The 24,912-nt window shown below is 45.4% G+C and overlaps 1 protein-coding gene across 2 annotated transcripts in view; it reads right to left on the bottom strand.

Annotated features, from left to right (window-relative positions):
• The window catches only part of Zfand3 (zinc finger AN1-type containing 3), a 247,060-nt gene that overhangs the window by 14,320 nt on the left and 207,828 nt on the right, over positions 1 to 24,912 (bottom strand). For both annotated transcript variants that reach the window (XM_052744490.1, XM_052744489.1), the window contains one exon: positions 12,977 to 13,144. In XM_052744490.1, coding sequence (XP_052600450.1) covers positions 12,977 to 13,144 — 168 coding nt within the window. The remainder of the gene's footprint in view (positions 1 to 12,976; positions 13,145 to 24,912) is intronic.

Here is a 24,912-nt window from a genome sequence, read left to right as displayed (position 1 = left end):
TTCAGTTCCCAGCACCCACATGGTGGCTCACAATCAACTATAACTCCAATGTCAGGGGATCCAACAGCCTCTTCTGGCTTCAGTGGGCACCAGGCACACATAGTTCACATACATACATCTAGACAAAACACTTACAAAAATACATGAATCTATTGGGCGGTGTGGCACACGCCTTTAATCCCAGCACTCAGGAGGCAGAGCCAGGTGGATCTCTGTGAGTTCGAGGCCAGTCTGGTCTACAAAGGGATTTCTAGGATAGTCAGGACTGTTGCACAAAGAAACCCTGTCTTGAAAAACCAAAACCCAAAACAAACATGAATCTTAAAAAAACAAAAAAAAAAAAAACCCAACCCCTAAGCAAGCAGAGAACCCACAAACACCCCAGCAACTGGTCCTCACCCAGAGGCCTCACACATTCTGAGCATTCACTAACCTCTACAGGCTGAACAAAACGGACAGACTGGGCTGTGGTCACCTCCTAAACATTTAGGGTGCCCAATGGGACAGTTTGGAGACCAAAAAAACAAGATGTGGACTCAAATCCTTTAGCACTTCTGATGACTTCATTTCAAAGTGTGAGTACCTATTTCTAAAAACCAAGGTATCCTTGTTCTACAATGCATTTTTAAAAGTAAAACTGACACAACCCAAGTCCTAAACAGAGACAGATGATGAACGGCACTGTCCCCTATGTCCCCCACGAGATTCCCAATCTGTTCCCAAGTTACTGCGTGTTACTGTATGTACCCTGAGGATGGGGTTGGGGTGGAGCCAGCCAGAAGAATAAACATGGCCTCCCCACCCTGCAATGCTGGCAGTCTGGAAAGAGGTGCAGCCATGCAGCCAGAGGATTTTGAGCATGTGGTCACTTGATCAAACAAGGCTGTATTAAAGGAGGTCAGCTTTGGCCAGGGCTGACGTGGAAAATGTGGAGACAGATTGAGCCCAGCACGCACTCCGGTACTTGAGTCAGTCCAACACTCTGTCACCATTCCTTCAGCCCCGAGGGACTGGGGTGTTAGGTGGTCTAAGCCACTGCACTCCAGTTGGTGATGGACAAGCTCAGTAAGGAGGAAGAAGCCTTGAGGGACACCTCTGGATGGCAGCCTGAGTGAAAACAAGTGTAGATGCACCTCGCCAGGCGAGGGTCTCCCTGTGTTGGCAATGTGCCCAGTTGTTGAGTTACCCCAGCCAGGTATCTAAGGCTAGGGGAGGAGACAAGTGTGGTCCCACACAGCAAGCTGTGACTTCGAATTTCTGTGACCCGAAAGAACCCCAAGTATACTTTTCTCCAAAGTTGAAAAATTAAAACTATAATCATATAAAATAACTGGGTTAAACAAAGCAGGCAACCTCACCCTATCTGATAGTTTAGTCTAAGCGGAGACTCAGAGGCCCAACGAAACGGAGGAGTCAAAGATACCGGTCTGGCGGAGAGACCAGAAGACACAGACCATTCACAAAGATATGCTGGGTCATGTGCGGGCAGGAGAGCAGGAAGGGGTAAGAGGGAGGTGCACCTGGTGAGGCTGAGGGCAAGAGGGAGCACTGCTATAAGCAGTCACTAGCCACACCAAGCACTACTGTCCACAGCAGAATCCAGGAGGTGACCGCTTTGCACGTAAACAAGTGAAGCTGTGGGATGGCAAAACCTTCCTCCAGGCCACACACGGCTTCCTCTGCTAAATCACCTGCTTTTGCAGGCTGTATGTAAATGTTTCCTACACTGTCCTTGAATACAACTCCTAAGGCTCACCAGGGTGAGGGCAGCTATGGGAAGTTCGCCCTAAGTCATGCCTAATGCTGAAAAGACTCAATTTCAACCTAAGACCACAGAAAGGCAAGGATACTGGAGGTGCACACTTAGCATTTAGCCTAACAGCTCCCTCCTGCATATCTATCCAAGAAAGGGAAGGAAGGCACACACACTGGCAAAGTGCAGACTGCGTGTTCACAGGCGACATGTCATGTGTGTGCAACATCTTACAGAACGGAGAACAAACAGGAAGTCTGGCCAGGCTTCAGGGTCAGAGATACTCCAGGAAAATCAACTGTGTGCTGAGGGAGCAGCAATCTTACAGTAGGCACAGTGCAGTCTACGCAGAAATACACAGGACACCAGAACAAAGATATACACTGGAAATATAAAACATGGCTAAGAAAATTTAAAAACCTAAAAGGAGAGAGATATTTGTATTTGTGGGTTGGAAATTGTTAAAATAACAACTCTGAGCCGTTATCATCAGACTCAAAAGCAGGAGCTGCTGCTGGTGTGTGTGTGTGGGGGGGGGGGGTTCTGTGGTCTTCATCCCACCAGCCCGATGGGTTCTGTTGTGACAATTACTCTTTTTGTAAAGTGAACAGTGTTTCAAAGGTGAAGGGATGCCTCAAGATGTCTGGGCAGTCGAAGCACACGAAAAAGATGCTCGTGTGTGCAAAATGCTCTCTGGTCCAAGGAGAAGAAAGTTCATAACACTGGGTGGGCAGGTGCTTGCTAGGCAGCCAGAGAGAAAGACTAAGTACTGAGGTTGCCAAAGGCACTGAGAAGCTAGAACAGAAGCACTGTGAAGAACCAGGAACCGACACAGGACACTGGGAAGGGTGTTGGCTGCAGCTGATGTCAGATGCACATTTACCACTTAACATTCCACCCCACGTATTTACCCCATAAAAATTAAGATGCATATCATGTCTGTCCACCTAAAGATTTACACAGAAATGCTTAATGCAGCTTATAAACATGGGCTATCCCCTCTCAGTGTGGCAGCATCAAAGGAAGAATAACTAGCCAACAGCAACAGAGATAGATGATGACTCTCAAAACATACCGTGTGACACAGACCTAAGATTGTATACTGTGAATTCACTGATACTAAAATTCTAGAAAAAGCAAAACTCTAGGGCAGCAAAGTGAAAGGACCAGAGAGGCAAGAGTCCTTCCAGAATGGTGGAACTGTAAAGTCAAATAGTGATGACTACTCAACTTACATGAATTTACAAAAATTTTCTGAATTGCAAATTGGGAGAATTTTATGGTATGTAAAATGTTACGGTACATTAATTTTAAAAAACTTTAAAAAATCTTTCTGAAAAATAATTAACAAAATTATTTATTATTAGATCAAAACTATAAAATATCAGTAATTCCTTTTGGAATAATCCCCTCTTGTCTACAAAATGTAATCTAGGTAGGGTAAGCTGCCCAGCAGGCTCTAACATGCTGTCATGGTGCTGTCACTGTTCCTAAGACTAAGACAGAAGCACCTCAAGCTGCCACTGAGAAGGAAACCTCCATGTCACGAGACTGGTGTTGGCAGGGGAAGGTGGGGAGGGAACACGGGTAGCAGACACGTTCTGAATATTCTGCACCTGAGGAGCTGAGCCTCTGGGGCTTGGTTTCCTTGGGGTAGGGCAGCACCCGGGTCTGTGCCTTCTCCACACTGGCCCGGCCACGTACCCACAGCAGGCTGGGCCTCTGGAGCGGGTGCAGGTCTGACACTTCCATTTGCTGTGACGACAAGCAGGGCAGGGACTCAGCACTCTTGCACATCAAAGGGTAAGCTGCTGTCTCACAGAAGCGCAGCGCTGTGGAGAAGAGGAGGTGCAGGGACTCTCTCAACCTGCATGTGGCTCCTAATATCCTTCACTTCTCTCGTGTACCGTAATTCCCACCAGAGGGTTGTTTCCCTTTTGGGAGTACAGACAAGACACATCTTCCTCTTCAGCCACAGGCAGCACACACCCTAGCTGCCACCTTGGGAGTACGGGAGAAACTTGAGTCTTCATTATCAGACTCAAAAACAGGAGCTCCTACAGAGTGGATCTATCTCAGCAGCCAAATCAGTTCTGGCTGTGGTAGAGTTAAAGTCAGATCATGTTAACTATATCCAAAACCACTGATGGTGCTTACTCTGAGCCAACATCCAACCTCCTCAACCCAGAACTGGAAGCTTTCTCTTCCTTCCTAGCAGCCCCTCACCACCTGACGTCAGTTCCATCCAGCTGCAGGCGCCATCTCTATAACCTCGGATGCCAAAGCATTCGTCTTTTCCTACATCTAAGTCACACTTTTTTTTTTCTTTAAATTTTCTGGAGCTGAGGACCGAACCCAGGGCCTTGTGCTTGCTAGGCAAGCGTTCTACCACTGAGCTAAATCCCCAACCCCTAAGTCACACTCTTAAAGTCTTAACTGTAGACACCTGTCCAAAGTCATCCAGGTGGAATGAAGCCCCACCCACATCCTCTAAATGTGTCTTGTAACTTGGTAACAACTCTAGTGAAGGCTGTCTGGTGGCAGTATGTGTATATGCTTTCCTGTCAGGCCCAGCAAATCACTGCATACAAAAACCATTTTACAGGTTCTTGGAGAAGCAGCTGGTTCCAGACAGGGGAGTAAGCTTAAGATTTAGACAAATCTTGTTGGATCAAAGAGTAAGGACCTGCACCTATTCTTCCCTCACCCGGCCACTGGAGATAGGAGCCGGGCTGAAGGAACTTCAATTTGGCCAAATGTGGAACATCATGAGTAACGAGAACATTGTAGACAGCACTGACTCATAAGCCAATGGGGTGGAGGGAGGAATCCACCACAGTCACAGGTGAAAAAGGAAGGAAGGAGGCCCCACTCAGAGAATGCTGCTGGTACCAAATGGCAACTGTGGGATCAAATCACTGTGAACTACATGAGGCTGGTTTAGGCAAGATTCACGACTAGGTGTCAAACCTCAAGGACATCTTTTGTTCGGTTGGTTTTAGACAGGGTCTCCCTATGTAGCTTTGGTTGGCCTGGAACTCTACATATAGACCAGATGAGCACCAAACTCATGAAGATCTGCCTGCCTTTGTCTCAGGAGGGTAGAGATGAAAGGCGTGTGCCACAGTGCCCAGCATCTCAAGAACACTAACATACTGTCACAGTCCTTCCCACGGGCTGCCTCTCAAGTGCACTGTGGAGGGTGGAGAAGAGCTGGCTGGGGGAAGGTGAACCAAACAACGCTAGCACTAAGACGATGACGGACACCCGGCCTCCCAGAGGAAACTGAGCAAACATCACCACAGGGCAGTAGCCTAACTGGCTGACAAATTGCAACTAAAGTCATTAAGAAACAGACCCCAGTGTAGTGGGTAGCCATTCCAGCTTTGATCTGGAAGATCCGACCCCCATTGAAACTTTGGCGACTGTCACGCCTACAAGGCGGGGCCAAGGGAGGCGCCTGGAGACCCGAGATCTGGATGGGCTAGCGCTCTCGCTCTGTTCCGGGACCCTGGATGGTGGAGGTGGGCCAAGCAGAGCTCCAGAGAACACCGCTGGACTGCGATACACCTTCCCCAGACCCGCGACCTACCTATCCCTTAATTTGTAAGTTACGCCATTAAATAAATCTCCTTTTAACTACGTGGAGTGGCCTTAATGATTTCACCAATATCTGGCGCCCAACGTGGGGCAAATTCCAAAGGCCTGGGTGGCTCCCACCCTCAGCCTCCTCCCCAGCTAGCGGGTACCTAAACCCGCCTACAAAGTTCCATATAACCAGGGAACGCCTACACGGTTCTTAGCCCCGAGACCAGCGAAAGAGGCACTCCCCTGCTTCCTGAGTGCCGGCTCTGGCTCCTGCCATCTTGACTCAGCGAGCTGCAGTCAGCCAAGATCACCAGCAGGCCCTGCTTTGGAGCTGTACCAACGCCACCTGCTGGCTGAAAAGTGCTACTACACCCCCCCCAAAACCACGAAAGGTAAGCATATTGTTTCAAGTAAAAGTACTTGATAATTTTACACCTTAAAATTAACTAACAAATTTTGAGTAATTCTTGTAATATGGCTGACAACATTACCTCACAAGAATTTAAAAACCTTTTTGCCTATATGATGAATGACATCTTCCTGGAAATATACGACCTTCCTAAGGCATATCTGGCCTGTACCATTTTGACATTCATCGTAATAATTCACACAGTGTTCAAACACTGGTTTAATAACAAAAACAAAGATGAGTCATTATTGGGACTGATTCAGGCTTTAAGAGATAACAATGAAGGCTTACAGAAAAAGATTCTCTCTCTGGAATCTACTTTAAAGGATAACAATGAAAGCTTACAAAAAAAGATTCTTTCTCTGAAATCTGCTGATCAGGATTTACAAAACAGGCTTGTACCAAAAATTGATCTTATTGATAATAAATGTAAATATTTAATGAACAAAACACTAACTCTCCAAACACTATATAAAAAAGAAAGATTATCATTAATTGATAAGATAAGATCCATGGAATCATATGTTTCTGAGGAACAAAAAAACTTCTATGATTCCATAAAAAATCTAGAGTCCCTTGCCAGAGAGGAGGTTCACTCCCTAAAACAGACCCTAGATGCTCGTTTACAAGCCTTAAAAAAAACTCTCAATAAACATGACAAGGGACTTAATAAACAAAAGGACAAGACCATAAAGGTTATAACATCTCCAAATGGCTCTCATACAATGGCTTATCCTGTTATCATCCATGAGAAGTCAGCGGATGACACACACCCCGAGCCATATAATACATATACATTACAACCAATTTCAACAAGGAACTTTAAAAATATAAAGAAAACAATAGTTACATATGGGATACACTCCACATACGTAAACAGATGTTAAATTCATGGTCTACCTCACACAGAATCATCCCAGATGACTGACATCAGTTAATTTCAGCTGTTCTAGAATATAGCCAGCAGCTACAATAAAAAAGCTGGTTGAGAAAAGAGACAAAAAATGTAAAACCCTATCTCGAAAACAACAACAACAAAAACAAACAAACAAAAAAAGAAACAGACCCCAAATGAAGGATGCTCTAATTTTAAAACCCGTAAAAGTGTGTGTGTGTGTACGTGCATGTGTGCAAGAGAGGGACCTACTTTAAAATGTCCATACTTTAAAACAGAAAGCTTTTAAGAATTTTCTACAGGGCTGGAGAGACGGCTCAGAGGTTAAGAGCACCGACTGCTCTTCCAGAGGTCCTGAGTTCAATTCCCAGCAACCACATGGTGGCTCACAACCCTCTGTAATGAGATCTGGTGCGCTCTTCTGGCCTGCAGTCATACATGCTGTATACATAATAAATAAATAAATCTTAAAAAAAAAAAAACAATTTTCTACATTAAAACAGACTAAGACACTAAACCTAACACCTCATCAAGGACAGATCCTCACTCAAGGGGAAAGCAGCTTTGGGAAAAAGCACGTCACTGATCAACAGACACAAATGGAGCATGGGTGGCAACCAGGAACAGCACTGGTGTGAGGTCCCTGAAGTAGACTTGTGCTCCCTCCCATGACTGGTTCTACAGAACAGTGTCTGTCTCTGTTCCCAGCAAACAGTTTATAGAAGGGGAGGCCATGACGGTCACAACTAGCTCAGATGGCCCAAGGGGGGAACTATTTCCAAATAGAGTTGAAAACAAGCCCTAGGGACCACTGCTAATTTGATTGGATGGGCCCAGAGAACCTTTTTTTTTTTTTTTTTTTTTTTTTTGAAAAGCTTCTAAGACTAAGGGTGTCCAGAGTGGCTCCAATAGTCACATGGACTTATTTTACTGAACGAGAACCTCTGGGAGTGGGCCAGCAAGCATGTCCCACACTGCCCAGCTAGTGCTCACGGATATCACAGTTAGGCCTAGTCTATGAGCTCATCCTATGTGTCCCTTACCCCTCACAAAACTTAGCAAAATGTTTTGTAAGGTCATCTCGACAAACACCTGTTACTTTGGTGTGACAGTGAATAACAGGAAAAATGACCACAGAGGTGTGTGAAGAGGACAGACTGCAGAGGCCCAGCCACAGCATCGTGGACTTTCTAAAGCAAACAGAAAACCACCAGGAAAGTGAGATTACCATGAGGTCATACGAGCAGCACTGGCGTGTGGAGTTGGCTGAGTCACCACATACTAAAAACATGCAAAAACGTACATTTTAAAGGTACCTTGACTTCAAAATTTGGATGTAAAGATATGTTGCTTTGGAAAGGAGGCTCTGCTTTTGTTTCCACAGAAAGCCAGAGGCTATGGATTTGTTCCAGATTAAGATACATCAGGTTTGACCAGCCAAGACCACCTGAAAGGTCTCCGATGACACCATGGCCCAGATGATCCAACATCCAGAACCGTTTCAAGGCAACTGGCTCAGAGGATACACCCTCATGGACTACTCCATAACCCTAAAATATTCTTTGTGTCCCCATAAGATACAGCGCCCCCCTCCAGCAGGAAGTAGTAAGAGAAGCTACGCCCAAATTCCCAAATATACCAAGCTGACTTTGGAGATGTGTAAAGGTTAAAACCTTCCTTTTTAAGAAAAGAAAAGGGGAAGTGCTGTGGGATGGTCTGTATGTCAAATGTGTTGCTGATTGGTCAATGAATAAATCACTGATTGGTCAGTGGCCAGGCAGGAAGTATAGGTGGGACTAACAGAGAGGAGAATTGAGAGAACAGGAAGCTGGGTGAGGGAGACACTGCCAGCCACCATCAGGACAAAGAAGATGTAAAGTACCGGTAAGCCACAAGCCACGTGGCAAGGTATAGATTAATAGAAATGGATTAATTTAAGCTGTAAGAACAGTTAGCAAGAAGCCTGCCACGGCCATACAGTTTGTAAGCAATATAAGTCTCTGTGTTTACTTGGTTGGGTCTGAGTGGCTGTGGGACTGGCGGGTGAGAGAGATTTGCCCTGACCGTGGGCCAGGCAGGAAAACTCTAGCTACAAATGGCGCCCAACGTGGGGCAAGAGTTTCCACCTAAAACCTGAGTAAAAAGATTCTAAAACGGAGCTAAAAACAGCTCCTAGTTGTCTCTTTTAAGCTAGCGGCAGCCTGCGTGTTTCAGCTACTATGGCGGGTTCCTGGCGTGCATGTTCGACCTGCAGTATGGTGGGAATGAGGCCTCTGCAAGTGGTACATTAAGCTGTGTGGTGGATTTAGCCTTTGCTAGTACAAAACAAAAAAAAAAAAAAAAAAAAAAAAAGAGGTTTCTGGGCTACACACTGCTTTGATAGAAGCATAGACCCACTATTTCTGAGAGTTGATGGCTCCCAGAGCTGGCGGAAAACGTATCACCGCCATGTTGGGAAGCTGAAGTGGGCGGAGCCAGCAGCCATAGCGCCAGCGCCATTTCAGGCTTAGAAGGCTGCAGTTTAAAGCAATAGGCTCAAGCTAATATAAAAAATAAGCCACGTAAAGATGGCTACCACACAGAGAATCTGGATTATGTTCTCTTTGATATTCGTAACTGAAGAAAAACATTTGATTACAAAAGCTGTTGAGTTATGCCAAAATGTATATTTTAAAGGTACCTTGACTTCAAAATTTGGATGTAAAGATATGTTGCTTTGGAAAGGAGGCTCTGCTTTTGTTTCCACAGAAAGCCAGAGGCTATGGATTTGTTCCAGATTAAGACACATCAGGTTTGACCAGCCAAGACCACCTGAAAGGTCTCCGATGACACCATGGCCCAGATGATCCAACATCCAGAACTGTTTCAAGGCAACTGGCTCAGACGATACACCCTCATGGACTACTCCATAACCCTAAAATATTCTTTGTGTCCCCATAAGATACAGTGCCCCCCTCCAGCAGGAAGTAGTAAGAGAAGCTACGCCCAAATTATATGTAATTTTACTTTGTTAAGGTTAAAACCTTCCTTTTTGAAAAAAAAAAAGGGGGGGGAAGTGCTGTGGGATGTTCTGTATGGCAAATGTGTTGCTGATTAGTCAATAAATAAAACACTGATTGGCCATTGGCTAGGCAGGAAGTATAGGCGGGACAAGGAAGAGAATAAAGCTGGGAAGTGGAAGGCTGAGTGAGAGAGACACTGCCAGCCGCCACGATGAGAAACAGCATGTGAAGATGCCGGTAAGCCACGAGCCATGTGGCAAGGTATAGATTAATGGAAATGGATTAATTTAAGCTGTAAGAACAGTTAGCAAGAAGCCTGCCACGGCCATACAGTTTGTAACCAATATAAGTCTCTGTGTTTACTTGGTTGGGTCTGACAGCTGTGGGACTGGCAGGTGAGAGAAATTTGTCCTGACTGTGTGCCAGGCAGGAAAACTTTAACTACACGTACACAGTTCTTCCTTGACAGGAAATTCTGTGGTTTTGAGAAGCAATCACAAAGCCATGCTGAGGGGGTGGGTCATAGCACACAGCATCATGGCCAGACCTAGAACACCCTCTAGGTGGGCCTTAGGAGACAGGACTCCTCCAACAGGAATGATCAACTTTGTCACCCTGCCAAGTGGAAATGTAACAAGCAACCTATGCCACGTGACTGTCTTCTGTCCCGAGAGTCAGGCTGTGGAAACGCTCTAGGATGCAGGCCCATCCCACCCACACCACACGCCTGTCCTAACTGGCACACAGGAAGATTTCACAGGAAAAGGGCGTTCCTTTGGTATTGTTGACTTAAAGGTTATCTAGTCACAGTGAGGCAGAGGAGAACTCATCTTCAAAATTCACCCCTTACTGAAAGCTCAGGAACGTCCTGGCAATTAACAATTCCTATCACCTACAGCTGTCCTATGTGAGAAGGCTCAGAACTCGCCTTACAAATTGCTCTTTTGAAGATCAAAGGGAAGCTGAATGTGTCTGTGTGTGCTCTCGATGAGACTGTAATTTAATGGGATTTCAGAGAAGGCTTTGCCAGCAGTGCTGGGATGACAGCCCCGGGGCGGAGGATTCAGGGAAGCTTGGCCACTCTTCCCTTTGGAGCCTCTTCTCTGCCTTTAATTGGCACCTCATTAGAAATTAATGAAAATGACATCTTCTGTTCTTCCTGCTCTAGGCATCGAAGGCTACAAAAAGGCCCATCACAATTCATAACACATTCAATTTATATAGCAATGGCTCTTAAGCATTATTTATGAGATGTGAATTTCTTGTCAGCAGTTAATAACCTGTACGGAATGGAAGGGGAATGGAAGAGAAGATTGCAAACATACACAGAGGAGGATTTTTCTGCAGTCGAGAAGTGTTCTGTTTTGAGTTCAACTACTTTGAGTCTTCCATTTCAGTAGTAAATACCACGTTTCCCTCTAACATCTTCCAGGGCAGTTAGTGTCTTCCCAACACTCCATGTATCTTAAGGAAACCAGCACACAACCCAGCCTTTCCTAGAGGCAGCCAAGCAGGCAGGATGAAGGAACACAAAGCAGTTTGTCAAAGCCAGCCCCAGAGCATATGTTCCCCTGCTGTCCTTCACCTTTTGAACAGCAGCAGGTCTTTTTCTTCTGGGCTCACGGTATAAGCTCTCGGTGAACCAGAGTGAACTCCAGCGCTCTAGCAAGGCTTCCTCTGAAGGGACTCTGATCTTGAAATTGGACAAGGCACTACAAGTTGTTAGGTAACTGAGAAAGAATGCGGATCTATGGCGAACCCTCCTGGCCAGGAGGCAAAGAGCTTGTGGCTTAACCGAGACACTCTGATGGTACAGCTGGCCACAGTGAAAGGCACAAGGCCATCTGATAACTATTTCTGGACTTCTTTTTTTTTTCAGCTGGGTGCTAAGACCTTTGGAACCTGAGTGGTTTGCATCAAAGCTGCAGGGTAAATTCGGGGCCCTAGCGCTTCCCAACGACTCTGTGAACTCTCTCTCTCACCTGCCTGAGGAGGAGAGGCAAGGCAGCAAGCTCCCATGGACCAACTGCTTCATCTATCTCAGCAAGTCCTGCATCCTACCAAGGACCAGTCACTTTTGAGGAGGAAAAAGGAACATTTCTAGCACTCTGAGAAACAACCAGCCTACATAATAAGAAAAAATGGACAGGGAGGCTTCTCAACACAGCTAACAGAATGAATCGCTGAAAAAAACCATAGCTCACCTCAACATAGAAGCAAGAATCTGCAACCTCAAGGGATCATATAGTGCTTTCAGTGTGGAGTGAGGCCACCAGACCCCGGAGTTCCTCAGCTCACCACAGACCACTCCCTCGCCTCACCAGAGCACACACCACAGACTTCAGGACAAGCTGAGTCTACAACTCCGCCGACAGTGTCTGCTCCCACCAACCCCAACTCTCTTCTTTATACTCTTCCATGCACACTTCACAGCAAACGGAACGCCACACTCCACCTCCGTCCCCACAGCTGAATGTACACCAGGGGGAGAGAGAGTGACAAACAGAGGGGGTCATGCCAGAAACAGCTGTTCCGACCTAATGTCCACAAGAAGTCAGTCCATCCCCGTTTCCCCCCTTCCACAGCACAGCAGACAGACAAGTCCCCCCAAGTCCACCTTTACAACTATACAGGGAACTGCTCATCCCCCTGTGCCAGCAACTATAATATAGGATAGCCAAAAGTGAAGGGGATGCTAAAGCCCACTTCCTGGAATAGAAGATGAAGAGTTCTCAGAGGCTAAAGCCAGGCTCAGCGTCTGCCAGATGACACCTCTGTTCCACAGATCAGTTCTTCTCATAGCATGTTTCAAAAATAGGAAATAAAAACGGGGACAGGAAAACTGTATGTGAGCCTACAATAATACAGCTACAATTCTCCCCCTGTGGCATGATATACGTGGTCAAGAAGAAAAGCAGCATTTGCCTATGTTTTGTTCCAGTGTGCAAGACATAGAGTTTAAAAATTACATCCATGTGCAGAGCCTTAAGAGGCAGCACTGTGCTGGAGGACAAAGGAGAAAGTGACATTCCAGCTGCTTCAAGGTGTTAACTCACCGGATCAGTGAGGGTTCCAAAGGAAGACTCCTCATCAGACCATAGTTGAAAAGAGGGGTGGGGAGAAAGCATCTGTTACCAAAAGCTCATCTAAGATGGACTCAAGCTCTCGGTTTTACGGCACATAGTCTGTTACTGGCACTCTTACTAGTCTGTTAACTTCTAAAGTGGCCAATGGGAAGGCAGCAGAATGGCGGGGAGGGAGACAGTGGAACAGCAAGTCATGTCTGAGACAGCATGGGATCAGGAGGGTGCCTTGGGTAGGGTGCTCACCACAGCGACAGGATCCCAGTTCCTGCTGGACCAGCTCCAGCTTGGTCTGGCACTGGAAGCACCTACGCCGACTCTTCTGCTTCGACCGGCTGCTCTCCTCAGGTCGCTCAGTGCTCTCTAGTAGTCTCGGCCGTTTAACAGGTGAAGCCTCGTTCTCAGACTGTGAATCTGACCAAAACAACACATTAGGGGATGAGGGTTAGTGCCTGACTGCGCAGACACGACTGTCCAGAGCAGTGCTAAGCACACATCTGACCATGGTACTGCTCCTGACCAGGAACTGGACCAGTGTGAGCAACACTGGGACAAGCACATACTTCAGAGCTGACTCCTGATAAGCCAGCCTGAGCTCAGCAGTTAAGAGCACTGGCTGCTCTTCCAGAGGTCCTGAGTGCAATTCTCAGCACCCACATGGTGGCTCACAACCGTCTGTAATGAGATCTGGTGCCCTCTTCTGGCCTGCAGGGATACATGCAGGCAAAACACCATATACACAATAAATAAAAATAAATCTCTTTAAAAAAAAAAAAAGGCGCCGGGCAGTGGTGGCGCACGCCTTTAATCCCAGCACTCGGGAGGCAGAGCCAGGCGGATCTCTGTGAGTTCGAGGCCAGCCTGGTCTACAGCGCGAGATCCAGGAAAGGCCCAAAGCTACACAGAGAAACCCTGTCTCGAAAAACCAAAAAAAAAAAAAAAAAAAGGCACCTCTATGTCGGATTTCTAGAACTAGATGTTTTCACAAGGAGAGCATTCCAGATAGAGATGGGACTCCGCTTTACAACACCCCCACTTCGCCAAACTCCAGTGCTCACCTGGGCTGGCTATTTACCTATTCTTGAGTACTTTATTTTTGTTCTAAAGGACAGAGTCTCCAGCCCAAGCTGGCCAAAAATTTGCTATGTATTAGAGCAGTGGTTCCCAACCTTCCTAATGCTGCAACGCTTTAACAGTTCCTCATGTCGTGGTGACCCCCAACTACCAACATTATCTCATTGCCACCTCATAACTGCATTTCCACTACTGTTATGAATCACAATGTAAATGTCCTATATGCAGGACATCTGCTATGCGACCCCTGTGGTGGGAGATCAAAGGAGTGAGGAGTTATCACCCACAGACTGAGAACCTCTGTATCAGGAGACGACCTTGGACTTGGATCCTCTTAGTCCTGCATCCCAAGGGTAAATATTGTAGACATGTAAGTTTATGCAGAGCTGGGAGACAAATCCAGAGCCAGACAAACACTCTACTGAGTTATATCCCTGTAATTTTTTTTTGATATTTTATTTTAAGCTGGGTGGTGGGGGACAGGGAGGGGTGGCACATGTCTTTAATCCCAGTACTCAGGGCCTGGTCTACAAAGCAAGTTCCAAGACAATCAGGGCCACACAGAGAAACAACAACAACAACAAAGATTTTATTTTAATTATGGGGGTGGGAGACACAAGAGTGCGGGTGCTCATGAAGGTCAGAAGAGGGTGTCAGATTCCCCGGAGATAGAGTTACAGGTGATTGGGAACCGAATCCAAGTCCTCTGCAAGAGCAGTATACAACACTTTTAACCACTGAATCATCTCTCCAGCTCTAAGACTGTTAACTCTTCGAAAAAACCAAACAAAACCGCCAGACTATACGTGCTGTGGTTGTTTCAATCCCAGCGCTTACAGAACCCTGCACTCCCAGATGATCTTCTATGGGCGAGTGACAACCAGTTCTAGTGAACTTCCAAGCACACACTAGCCAGGTTCTAACACAGGTAGAGCACTACTTGACACGAGTCCTGCTTGTTCACGAGCACTGTCTCTGCCTGCACTGGGGGAGGGCGTGGCTGTAGAGGATGGATGCAGCACCACAGACCTGTGACAGCTGTAGGAAGGTATGAGGACCAACAATTTTATCTTCACATTACCTCGGAAAGTACCTACAATGCAGCCAGGTTCACATGAACTCCTGTCCTTGGCTCAGGCTGGCTGGTCAGAAGTCGCTCTGAGGTACATGCTTGTTCCAGTGAGCAGTACACCCAGGGAAGGGACACTGGCCACTGCTCACACACAAGGCTCTTACATCCTGGAGCCATGGCGACACTGCTTCCTGGGAAGGAAGGCGCCTCTGGCTAAAGCTCCAGGGTAGCTCTGTTCTGTCACCAGCTCTCACCTACAGAAGTTACTTGCTGTGGTCTAAAGCAGCCACTGCACCCAGCTTAGATCATCAGGAACCCCTGGACCATCTCCCTGATCACCTCCTTGCTTCAAACCACTACCAACCCTCCCCCAAAGAAGAGGTCTAAGTGCTTATCTGCTGTGGATATCACTCTGTATGCTGTGAATGTGTTGCTCTGAATGACTGATTGATAAAACGCTAATTGGCTAGTAGCCAGGCAGGAAGTATAGTATAGGCGGGATAAGCAGAGAAGAGAATTCTGCGAACAGGAAGGCTGAGTCAGGAGTCGCCAGCCAGACACAGAAGAAGCAAGATGTAAAAGTACCGGTAAGCCATAAGCCAGGTGGCAACTTACAGATTAATAGAAATTAATTTAAGATATAAGAACTAGATAGCAAGAAGCCTGCCACGGCCATGCAGTTTATAAGCAATATAAATCTCTGTGTGTTTACTTGGGTCTGAGTGGCTGCAGGAGTCAGGTGGACACTGGAGAAAACTCCAGCTACACTTATCAACAATCTCAAAAGGTCCTGCACAATCTGCTCTTCCAAGCTCTCTTTCCCACTGTGTCTTGAGCTGCTTTCTCCCTGGGCACCACCCACACTCACCTCCAGACTGTCTCTTTCCTTTTGGTTCTCTCTGCACAACACTGTCACCCAGGGCTACATGGAACCCTTTAAGTCTTCACTCCACAGGCAAATTTCAACTAAGTCTTGTACCTGGATTATCACGCATGAATCACACTATCCTGGGCCTCTCTTGGCCTGCCTTCTATTCCTTCTGTGAGGGTCAGTCTTGTTAATCTGACTAGATAACCAGGGGGTTAGTAGGGCACACTCTGGCTGTGTCTGTGAGGCACCTCTGAGACAATCTCTGCTAACAGTTCCATCCACTGGTGTTTTCAAACTGTAAAGAGACTGGGTGGGAAGTGGTACAGCTGTGAAAGGCAGGGCCTGGCTAGGGAGGGAGGTCATTGTCGGGTGTGTGTGTGTGTGTGTGTGTGTGTGTGTGTGTGTGTGTGTGTGTGTGTGTGTGTCCCTTGGGGACTATCTTGCCCTGGACCCTTCCTATGTGTAGGACGTGAGCTGTTCCACTTGCCCTCCCTTCTACAAGAGATGGAAACCATGAGCAGACTAACCCAAGAGACTTGCCTGCTGGATGTCTGTCAAAGGAATGAAAACTACACATCCCTTAGCCCTGTTGGGGGTAAGGGGACACATTCACCTGCTTATTGACTGATATAAGCACTGGTTGAATGAGCAAGTCCTCTCCTGGCAGTCCTTGTTTTCTACTTGAAGGGGCTTTCTGAGAAGCTGTAGCACAATGATATGTTGGCACAGGCTATCTCTGTGCCTTTCCCAAACCTGCTCTGTGTGGAATGGAGGCTGAGCTTTAGTGGCTCCAACAGCAGCAGAAGGGCAGTGTGTCCACAGCTCCAGTCCCTGCACCCAGTACAGCAGCGTACACATGCACTGCATCATTCTTCACAAGTACAAGCTTCATTGCTCATCTCATTCAATTCTTCCAGTCCTGTATGACATTCTCCCCCAACACAAACCAACTAAATAAGCCCTCTGATGAAAACAACTGAAAGCAACTCTTGCCTATTTTCTAGGTCTGCTGAACGAAGCTGTCCAGACCCAGTTAGTATAGTTACTAAGGCTGCCACACAGGCCAGGCCCCCTCCTTCTGCTCCACAAGAGCAAAAAGCAACAATCTAAATGTAAATCATTACAAAGCAACCAGCCAAAAGAATCCACCTAGCATGAGCCACACTGCTCTCCTGGGGGTCTTTTCCCACAAAAAGGGCACTATTTGTGATAACAACCCTATTTAGATACCTAACAAAAACCTGTGCTGCTTGTCCTATTTGAAGTATCTTTTTAAGAAATGTCTCTCAATCTGGGATGAGAGGTGTGATCGATACAATATGGAAGCTGAAAACTTCTATATTTTAAAATTGTTTGGAGGGGGAGAGGAGGGGAAAGTGTGTATGTGGCCCACACTATATACATGTGGAAGCTCTCTGAGGTCAGAAGAGGGTTTCAGATTCCTTGGAACTAGAGTTACAGGTAGTTGTAAACCAGCTGGTGGAGAACTACACTCCAGTTTTCTGCAAGAGAAGGAAGAGCTGTTTACCTTTGAACCCTCTCTCCAGCCTGAAAACTTAAAAAACAAAAACAAAAACAACAACAACAAAAAGCTGAGTATGGTGACACACCACAGTTTTAGTCTCAGCACTCGAGAAGTAAAGGCAGACAGATCTCTGGACATTCAAGGCCATCAGGGTCTACACAGCAACTTCCAGGCCAGAAGAGCTACACAGTGAGACCCTGCCCATAAATAAAAAAACAAATAAGTAAATAAATGAAGCTGAGTCACATAGTGAGACCCTGCCCATTAATGGATGAAGGAATGAATGAGTAAGCAAGCAAGCTAAACACAAAAGGTATACATGATGCCAATGTACTTATCACACAAAAATGACCCTCAGCTCATGGGCCTTTTCACCCACACCTCTGACAGGTACGCGTGTTAGGACACGCACAGAACTGGAACTCAAAGCTCTTTTGAGGAGTCTGGCCCAAATGGCCAAGTGTGCCAATTTCCGTGGAGCACAGTCTTCCGTTGCTAAAGGAAACTTTAACTTCAGGTGTCAACAGAGCAAGAGGGAAGTCCTGTGGCCTACAATGGCATCAGGGAGGGGATGTAAAGAAAAGCATTTGCTTTGCATGCCACTGTGACTGGGAACCAAATTTCCTGTCTGCACGGTCTTACTACCAGGTGTCTTCACTGAGCACTTGCTTTTGATGGGGTCCCTAAAGTTAGGACAGTCTAGGCATCAGACAATATGCCCGAGAGTGTCAACAATAACTCTAGGGAACAAATCTCCATGGTCCCTCTGACCACTCTAAACACTGAGAAGTTAATGTTCTTGTAGGCAACAGAAAGGAGATATTCTTGGAACAACAGGTCAAAGGGAGGCCTGTGATGCTGCCAACAGTTTCTGCTACAATGCACCGGCCATCCTAAAGAACCAGTTGTTCCCCTGAGGGTCCGTGTCCCAGCATCTGCATCGGTTTACAACCAAACGTGTGTACAAGCTGTGTTGCGAGCAGCAGTCTTATGTGACTCTACACCAGTGGTTCTCAACCTCCCTAATGTTACAACCCTTTAATATAGTTCCTCATGTTGTGATGATCCCCAACCATAAAATTATTTCGTTGCTACTTCATAACTAATTTTGCTGTTAGGAATTGTAATGCAGATATCTGATATTCAGGACATCTGATATGCAACCCTATGAAAGGGTTGTTCAATCCCAACCGGAAGCACTGTTCTACACCTAGATGAACTGCGCAGCAGACTGTGTCTTCTTAGAATCTCTGCACTCTTCCCAGACACTAAGAGATGCACAGTGTTGAAGCCCTGGGGTACACTGACTTCCTCTGCCCTCAATGATGGTCTACATTAACTGGAAAGAAACCCTAGTGTCCTCTACTGTTCCCTAATGTGAGGAGAGTAGAATGAAGTTCCCCACCCAAACTGTCTGTGGCATGCTGCCATCCGGGTGGCTGAGTTTTATGTCACTTCTCGGTGAAGCAAGTCATTTTCTGACATTTTCTCACAGGTCAACTTGGTGTTTTAATTAGAAGCTAATGAAATAAACAGGAGTCTATAGGCTCAACATCATGCCTATGGAAGAATTTTACATCTCCTCTGCTAATTATTTAATGAAACCTTGTGCCTGGGGTGAGTTGCCTAAATAAGAGAAACAGATGTCTAGTGTAGGGATTCTAATTACATAATAATGAACTAAATAATTCAACTATTAAATTATAAATTTTAAGTCAGTTAGAAAAAGACTACCAGAAAAGACCCAAACACGAGTTAACATTAAAAGAGCCATCTACTGTTCACCTGGAATCAACTGTGATTATTTGTCACCTGCTTCTAAGTTTCAGCCCCTCTAACTTGAAGCATTTTCAGTTTGGGGAACAATGGCAGAAACCATCTAATTAATCTATTTGCATATGCTGAACTTGGGCAGTAAGGGTTAAACGTGGAGAGCAAGGTGAACAGAAATAACTCTCACACTCAGCTCTAACTGTCAGAAGAAACACGTCCTAGAAAGGAGCATGCTCATTAGCAGCAGGAGGAGCTGCAGTGGCAAGCTAGACTCGGTCCCACCCCAGGAGTCAGGAGTGACTTCTAATTAAGGTCCTTCATAAAGAGCCAACAAAGCACATTTTTTTCAGTGTTTCCTCTTGAGAACTACTCTAGGCTGGGCATACCCACACAGGCTGCTGCACTTCCATGCCAGGTTCACAGCTCCCGGCACTTTAGACCCCTCTTTCTCAGCCAGTGTTTAACAAAGACAAAGATACCACGTGAGATCTTCTAATGAAAATTTCACCTATTTTACCTGTGTCCAATTTCTTGGTCTGAAGGCAACCACTGCTCAACATGTGACAGAGGAAACAAGTACAGTGTTTTTAAAAAACAAATGTCTACAGAGAGAAATTCCTCTAATTGGACTTTGCTAGCCAAGTACAGACAGTAACTAGCACCAAGTCTTTCAACTCAGGAATACATTTACAGCGGAAGCCTGACGGCAACAAACAGGGCTGCTGCTTCTCAAACTGTTTTGTCTCTGACAGAGATGCACGCTTGTTCCCTCCTGTCACTGTTCTTGTCTTTATTACTCATGTTCTCTCCTGAAAATCTCCAAATGAATTGTGTCAGGCCTGTCAAAATTGCAGCCTGGCTCTCTTACTCTCCTGGCACTGTGCAGCTGCCAGCCCACGCCCACCCCAGGCTTAGGCTAACAGTAGCTGTGGCCTGCTGACATCTCAGGCAGACTCTCACCCTCTGCTCCAGCCAGCCCTCAACCCAGAACCCCAGAGCCAGAGCCAAAGTGCAACAAAGAAGAAAGTCTCCCAACCCCTCCGCCCACGCCTTCCACACCTCTAAGAAGAGAGGAGCCCGTTTAATCTCAGGCTTTGTGGCAGCTTTTGAGGTACTCAATCAGTTTTTTTAGAACCTATCACAGTCTCTTGACAGATTGACATTTATGATCCCAACAGCCTGTGCAAACATCAGAAAGAGCAATAATTAATGAACCCTCACACATCACTGCTGTCTCTCCTTCTACCATTTAAAGGAGCTTAAGCTGCTAAAACCTCTGTCCATGAAAACCACCACCCTCCCTTGAACACTGATAAAAGAGACTTGAAAAAGGCCTGTTTTACAGGTTTCTTCCGACGCTTTGCTTTTGGAGCACGTGGAGGGATTAGAGATTCACCTTCTCCTGGCATTTTACTCTATGCATCACAAAAACTTCAAGACCATGAACTCCCTCATTACCCATTTAAAAAGTTATTTTTTGCACTTGGTTCAAATGGGATTTTCCCCTTCCTCGGTTATATTTCTAATGACCTTAGAATAATTTCAAAGTAACAAGTTAAAACAAACAACAAAATAAAAACATTGCACAAAGAGAGAATAAGATTCTAGAGGCTGATGACTAAAATCTTGTAAAGAATGCTTTTATGTCTTTAGAGATGAATTCAGCTTAAATACAGTTAGATACCAGTCCTAGATCATAACCACTTAATAGTCAACTGTTCACAACCTGCTAGACCGCACAATTTTTAGCCACAAACCCCACCCACCTTCCAATCTCACTCCTTACTTCAACCTATTTTCTCTGGCGATTTCTTCTATGCTCTTAGGTACACAGGGTGGGCTCATCCTCTCGCACACCCTATGATCTGAGCGCACACCTCTGCTTCTTCCCCTTGCTGATAATAGAAGATGGGGAAATTGGGTGGTGTAGCACCAGCAGACTCTTGAGAATGCATCAAACTTTGAGGGTCTCCACCCCCAGGATGCTCAAAAAGCAAACCACAAAAAGAAATCTTCTAGAGGTAAATGCTCTCATCTAACTGTCCACATGGCAGCAATGTGAAAGGTGCTTCTACACAAATGTGTTATTATTACCGCCACCACTAAACCCAAGGCCCTTGAACACACTAGAAAGTGCCCTATCACTAGGCTGCCCTCCATACTGTAAAGACTTCTCTTGACTAAAAGACTTTATTTACAGAAGCAGCACACGGACTTTTCAAATGTCTTGGCTAGTTTTCCTGTGGAATGTGCCATGTCCCAAATCATTCTGTTTATGAACCTATATAGGATACTATCATTTAACTTTTAAGAAAGGAAATTAATTGCACACTTCTCCTCTAATTCATATTCAAAACCCAAACTAAAAAAATTTCAGCAGGCACCCAACAAGCCCACATAGAGCACACAAAGGGGAGGCACCCTGTGATCTGCCCAGGTCCTCTGGAGTTTGGAGGGAGGAGTCCTCTACCTCCAAAGTACCTGACACACTGAACATGGGGTAAGGTAATCTACACCTTGTCAAGGAGTGGGTGTTTAACAGCATTTATGAGGTGACCTAACTACTAGTACTACTTACTCATCACTTCCTTCAGTCTGATTGTATTCTCTGTGACTAATGCAAATCATTCTAAGTATCCCCTTTCACTTGGCTTGTGGAAGACCGCCTTTCCCCTCCTGAGCTACTATGTGATATTGTTCATGACAGCCATTAAACACGCATTCATTGTTAAACAGCTCAAGTTGTTATTTTTTATGTCTTTGGTCGGGGGAGGTTTCAAGACAGGGGTTCTTTGTGTAGCCTTGGCTGTCCTGGAACTCTGTAGACCAGGCTAACCTCAAACTCAGAGATCCGCTTGCCTCTGCCTCCCAAGTGTTGGGATTAAAGATGTGCGCCATCACCACCAGGCTAAGTTATTATTTTTTAAAAACTAAGAAAATACTTACATTAAAAACATAAATGAAAAGCATAACAAAGTTCATTCTCAATAATCACAATCTCATTTAGTAACATCCTCAGTTTATCTGAGCTATGTAACTGATCAGGCTTCCAGATTAATGACTACTCTGTGCAGGCTATGGCATTAAGCACCTCCTATCTATCTATCTATCTATCTATCTATCTATCTATCTATCTATCTATCTATCTATGGCCCTAGTAAGTGGTTATTGACATATTAATAGAGTGCTAAGAACACAAAAAGTAGAAATCCTATACTTAAGAGTGAGGAGAAGAACCTGACCTAAACCTTCAATGTGATCAAAAAGGTAGGTGGCTGTGGTACCCATGTGTCACCCTAGCCATCTTCTATTACGCCCACCTAATGTACTACATCCATAGTGAGCTATCACTCACCAGCCTTCTCTTTATCATACGATCTAAGTGAACCATTTCACAGAGTGTGAAAAAAGGCACTTACAGAGCACATCTGAGGGGTTTTGCTTGTCTGTATGTTTGATATGGTATGTTTGACATGAAAATGAAAAAATATTGGTTATCTTTTCCCTTTGAATGATGCCACCTAGTTTAATTCCACCCTCACCCCACCCTGGGAGTTCAACACATCTCATTCAGTGTCAGTGGTCAGCTCAGTTTTCCTTCTGTGATGTTTAACATATTCATCTGTCCACACGGGCTTTCGTCACCAATTCTTCTCTATCAATAATCTTAGACCTTTTTACACATAGTTATAAAAAACAACAACAACAAAAAAATGTCACGTACTCTTTCTTCACCCACTTTCCCCAGCCAGGCAAATATAGATGGATATTTTCAGACATGCAGCATTTCCATAACCACGGGAACCCTTCATGCTGCTTGTTATTTTTCTTATGGAATTTCTCTGTTGCCTAAAATGACCTCGAAGTCAGGTGCTCGGATCACAGGCATGCATTACTCCACCAGGCTTCAGACTGCTCTTTTAGAATCATGTCAACTTCCAAACACCTTGTTTGCTATCTTATTATCACTTATCTGTCATCTGTTTCTATACTTTGGTTATTTCAAGAATGCTTCCAGATGTATACACACGGATATATGAATAGAATCATATAACATGTAACCTTCTGCCCAATGTAGTATTTTGTTTTGTTTGGAGACAGGGTCACACTGTGTAGCCCTGGCTGGCCTGGAACTTGCTATGTAGACCAGGCTAGCCTTGAGAAGTTACAGAGATTCACCCATTTCCTCCTCTTTCATGCTGGAATTGAAGGTGTGTGCCACCACACATGGTTTATCCAACATGATTTTTAAAACCACTCATCAAAGTAGGCAGATATATGACTGAAGAGACTCCTTTTGTTAAGCTTCTGCAATAACAGCAATCAAATGCTACATAAAATACATATATTTCACATATGTTAACTAATTTATTTTCTGCAAGGCTATGAGGTAGGTGTTATTATTTCCTGAATCTCACAGATGGGGAAACCAACACACAGGGTAAAGGAACTTCCCAGTTCTCGGCCGGAACTCTCTGTAGAGCAGGATTCTGAGCTGGGGGAGTCTGTCCTGAACCCATTCTGCTGTCCCACACAATGGCTGCTAGCCGTGAAGACTCTACCTCTGCTCTTCCACAGAGCAACACTGCAGGGTTGAGCGCCTCCTACTCTACACATATAAAGGCCCACTGGTCCCTAGAACAAGGGAGGGGCAAACTCTGGCCCCAGAGTGCAAATGAAGACAAGCTCCTCTCATTGTCTCAGAACCTGACCACAACCATCATCAATTTCTCTGGGAGAGCTGTCTGTCAAGCAACTCTGTCCACGGCTCTTTGAGAGTATGATTTAGATGATGTCTGACTCTGTTCTTCCCATACCTGCTAATAACTCTCTGAATTTCTGCAATTACAGTAACTTAACTTATAATAAAATCATCTTTCCTCCCTCTTTCCCTCCCCCCCCACCCCCCCCACCCCCGGTCTGTCTGTCTTTCTTGACATGTTAACTTGTACTATCTGTCACATCTTGGGCTTAATATTGGATTTCAATCACTGTCATGTTACTGTAGGAAAAAAATCCACAATCAATCTTTATTGACTACTTGTAGGATGGTATAAACAGCTCAGAATCAAGTTAAGTAACTTCATGTGAAACTCTATTTTAACAAACAGGAAAGGCAAACCAAGTCACCTCAGCTTTCCATGGCCCCCCACAAGTCAAAGGCGCTTCAACTCCCTGACGGGCTCTTCCAGCTTATATGCCAAATAGCCTTATAAACACACACACACACACACACACACACACACACACACACACACACACACACACACACACACACACACACGCCAGCAGCCCACAAATCCATAAACTTCTGAAGCCTGTATGTCACCACCCTAGTCTGTTAAGTGCCTCTTTTATTGACCAAGAGGGCATGACCAGGTGCTAAATCCCAAGAGATAGGTAGTCAGGAGAGTCTGTGAGGCCAGCAATAAATACAGCAGTCCTCTTCTGGGGCCTGGCATCACTTCCTGAGTTTGGCAACTTCATTAGCAAGACCGTTCCTGCCAGCCCAACTGAACTGTATCCCCACAGATCCCCCACTTCTTATTCAGACTGCTAATAGCCTTCAATCTACAAGCTTTTCTTTTTATGACCTCCTTGGCTACCTTAGAGTTCAGTGTTATAAAGCACTGATTTTTACAACTATCAGCACAGTAGAGCAAAACACAGACTAAGGAAACACTACTAAGGAGACAAAGAGAGAAAAGAAAAACTGAGAAACTCAAGGAGCTGGGGACATAGTTCAGCAGAGTGTTTGCCTAGCATACACAAAGCTCTGGGTTTGATTCCCAGCACTGTATAAACCAGGTATGGTAAACATATTTGTAATCTTTACAGGAGATAGAGGTTGTAGGGTTAGGAATTCA

Source organism: Peromyscus californicus, unplaced genomic scaffold (assembly GCF_007827085.1).
Source record: "Peromyscus californicus insignis strain IS unplaced genomic scaffold, ASM782708v3 Scaffold_19__1_contigs__length_69161282, whole genome shotgun sequence".
NCBI classification, from domain to species: Eukaryota; Metazoa; Chordata; class Mammalia; order Rodentia; family Cricetidae; genus Peromyscus; species Peromyscus californicus.
This window is presented reverse-complemented; position numbering and strand designations above follow the sequence as displayed.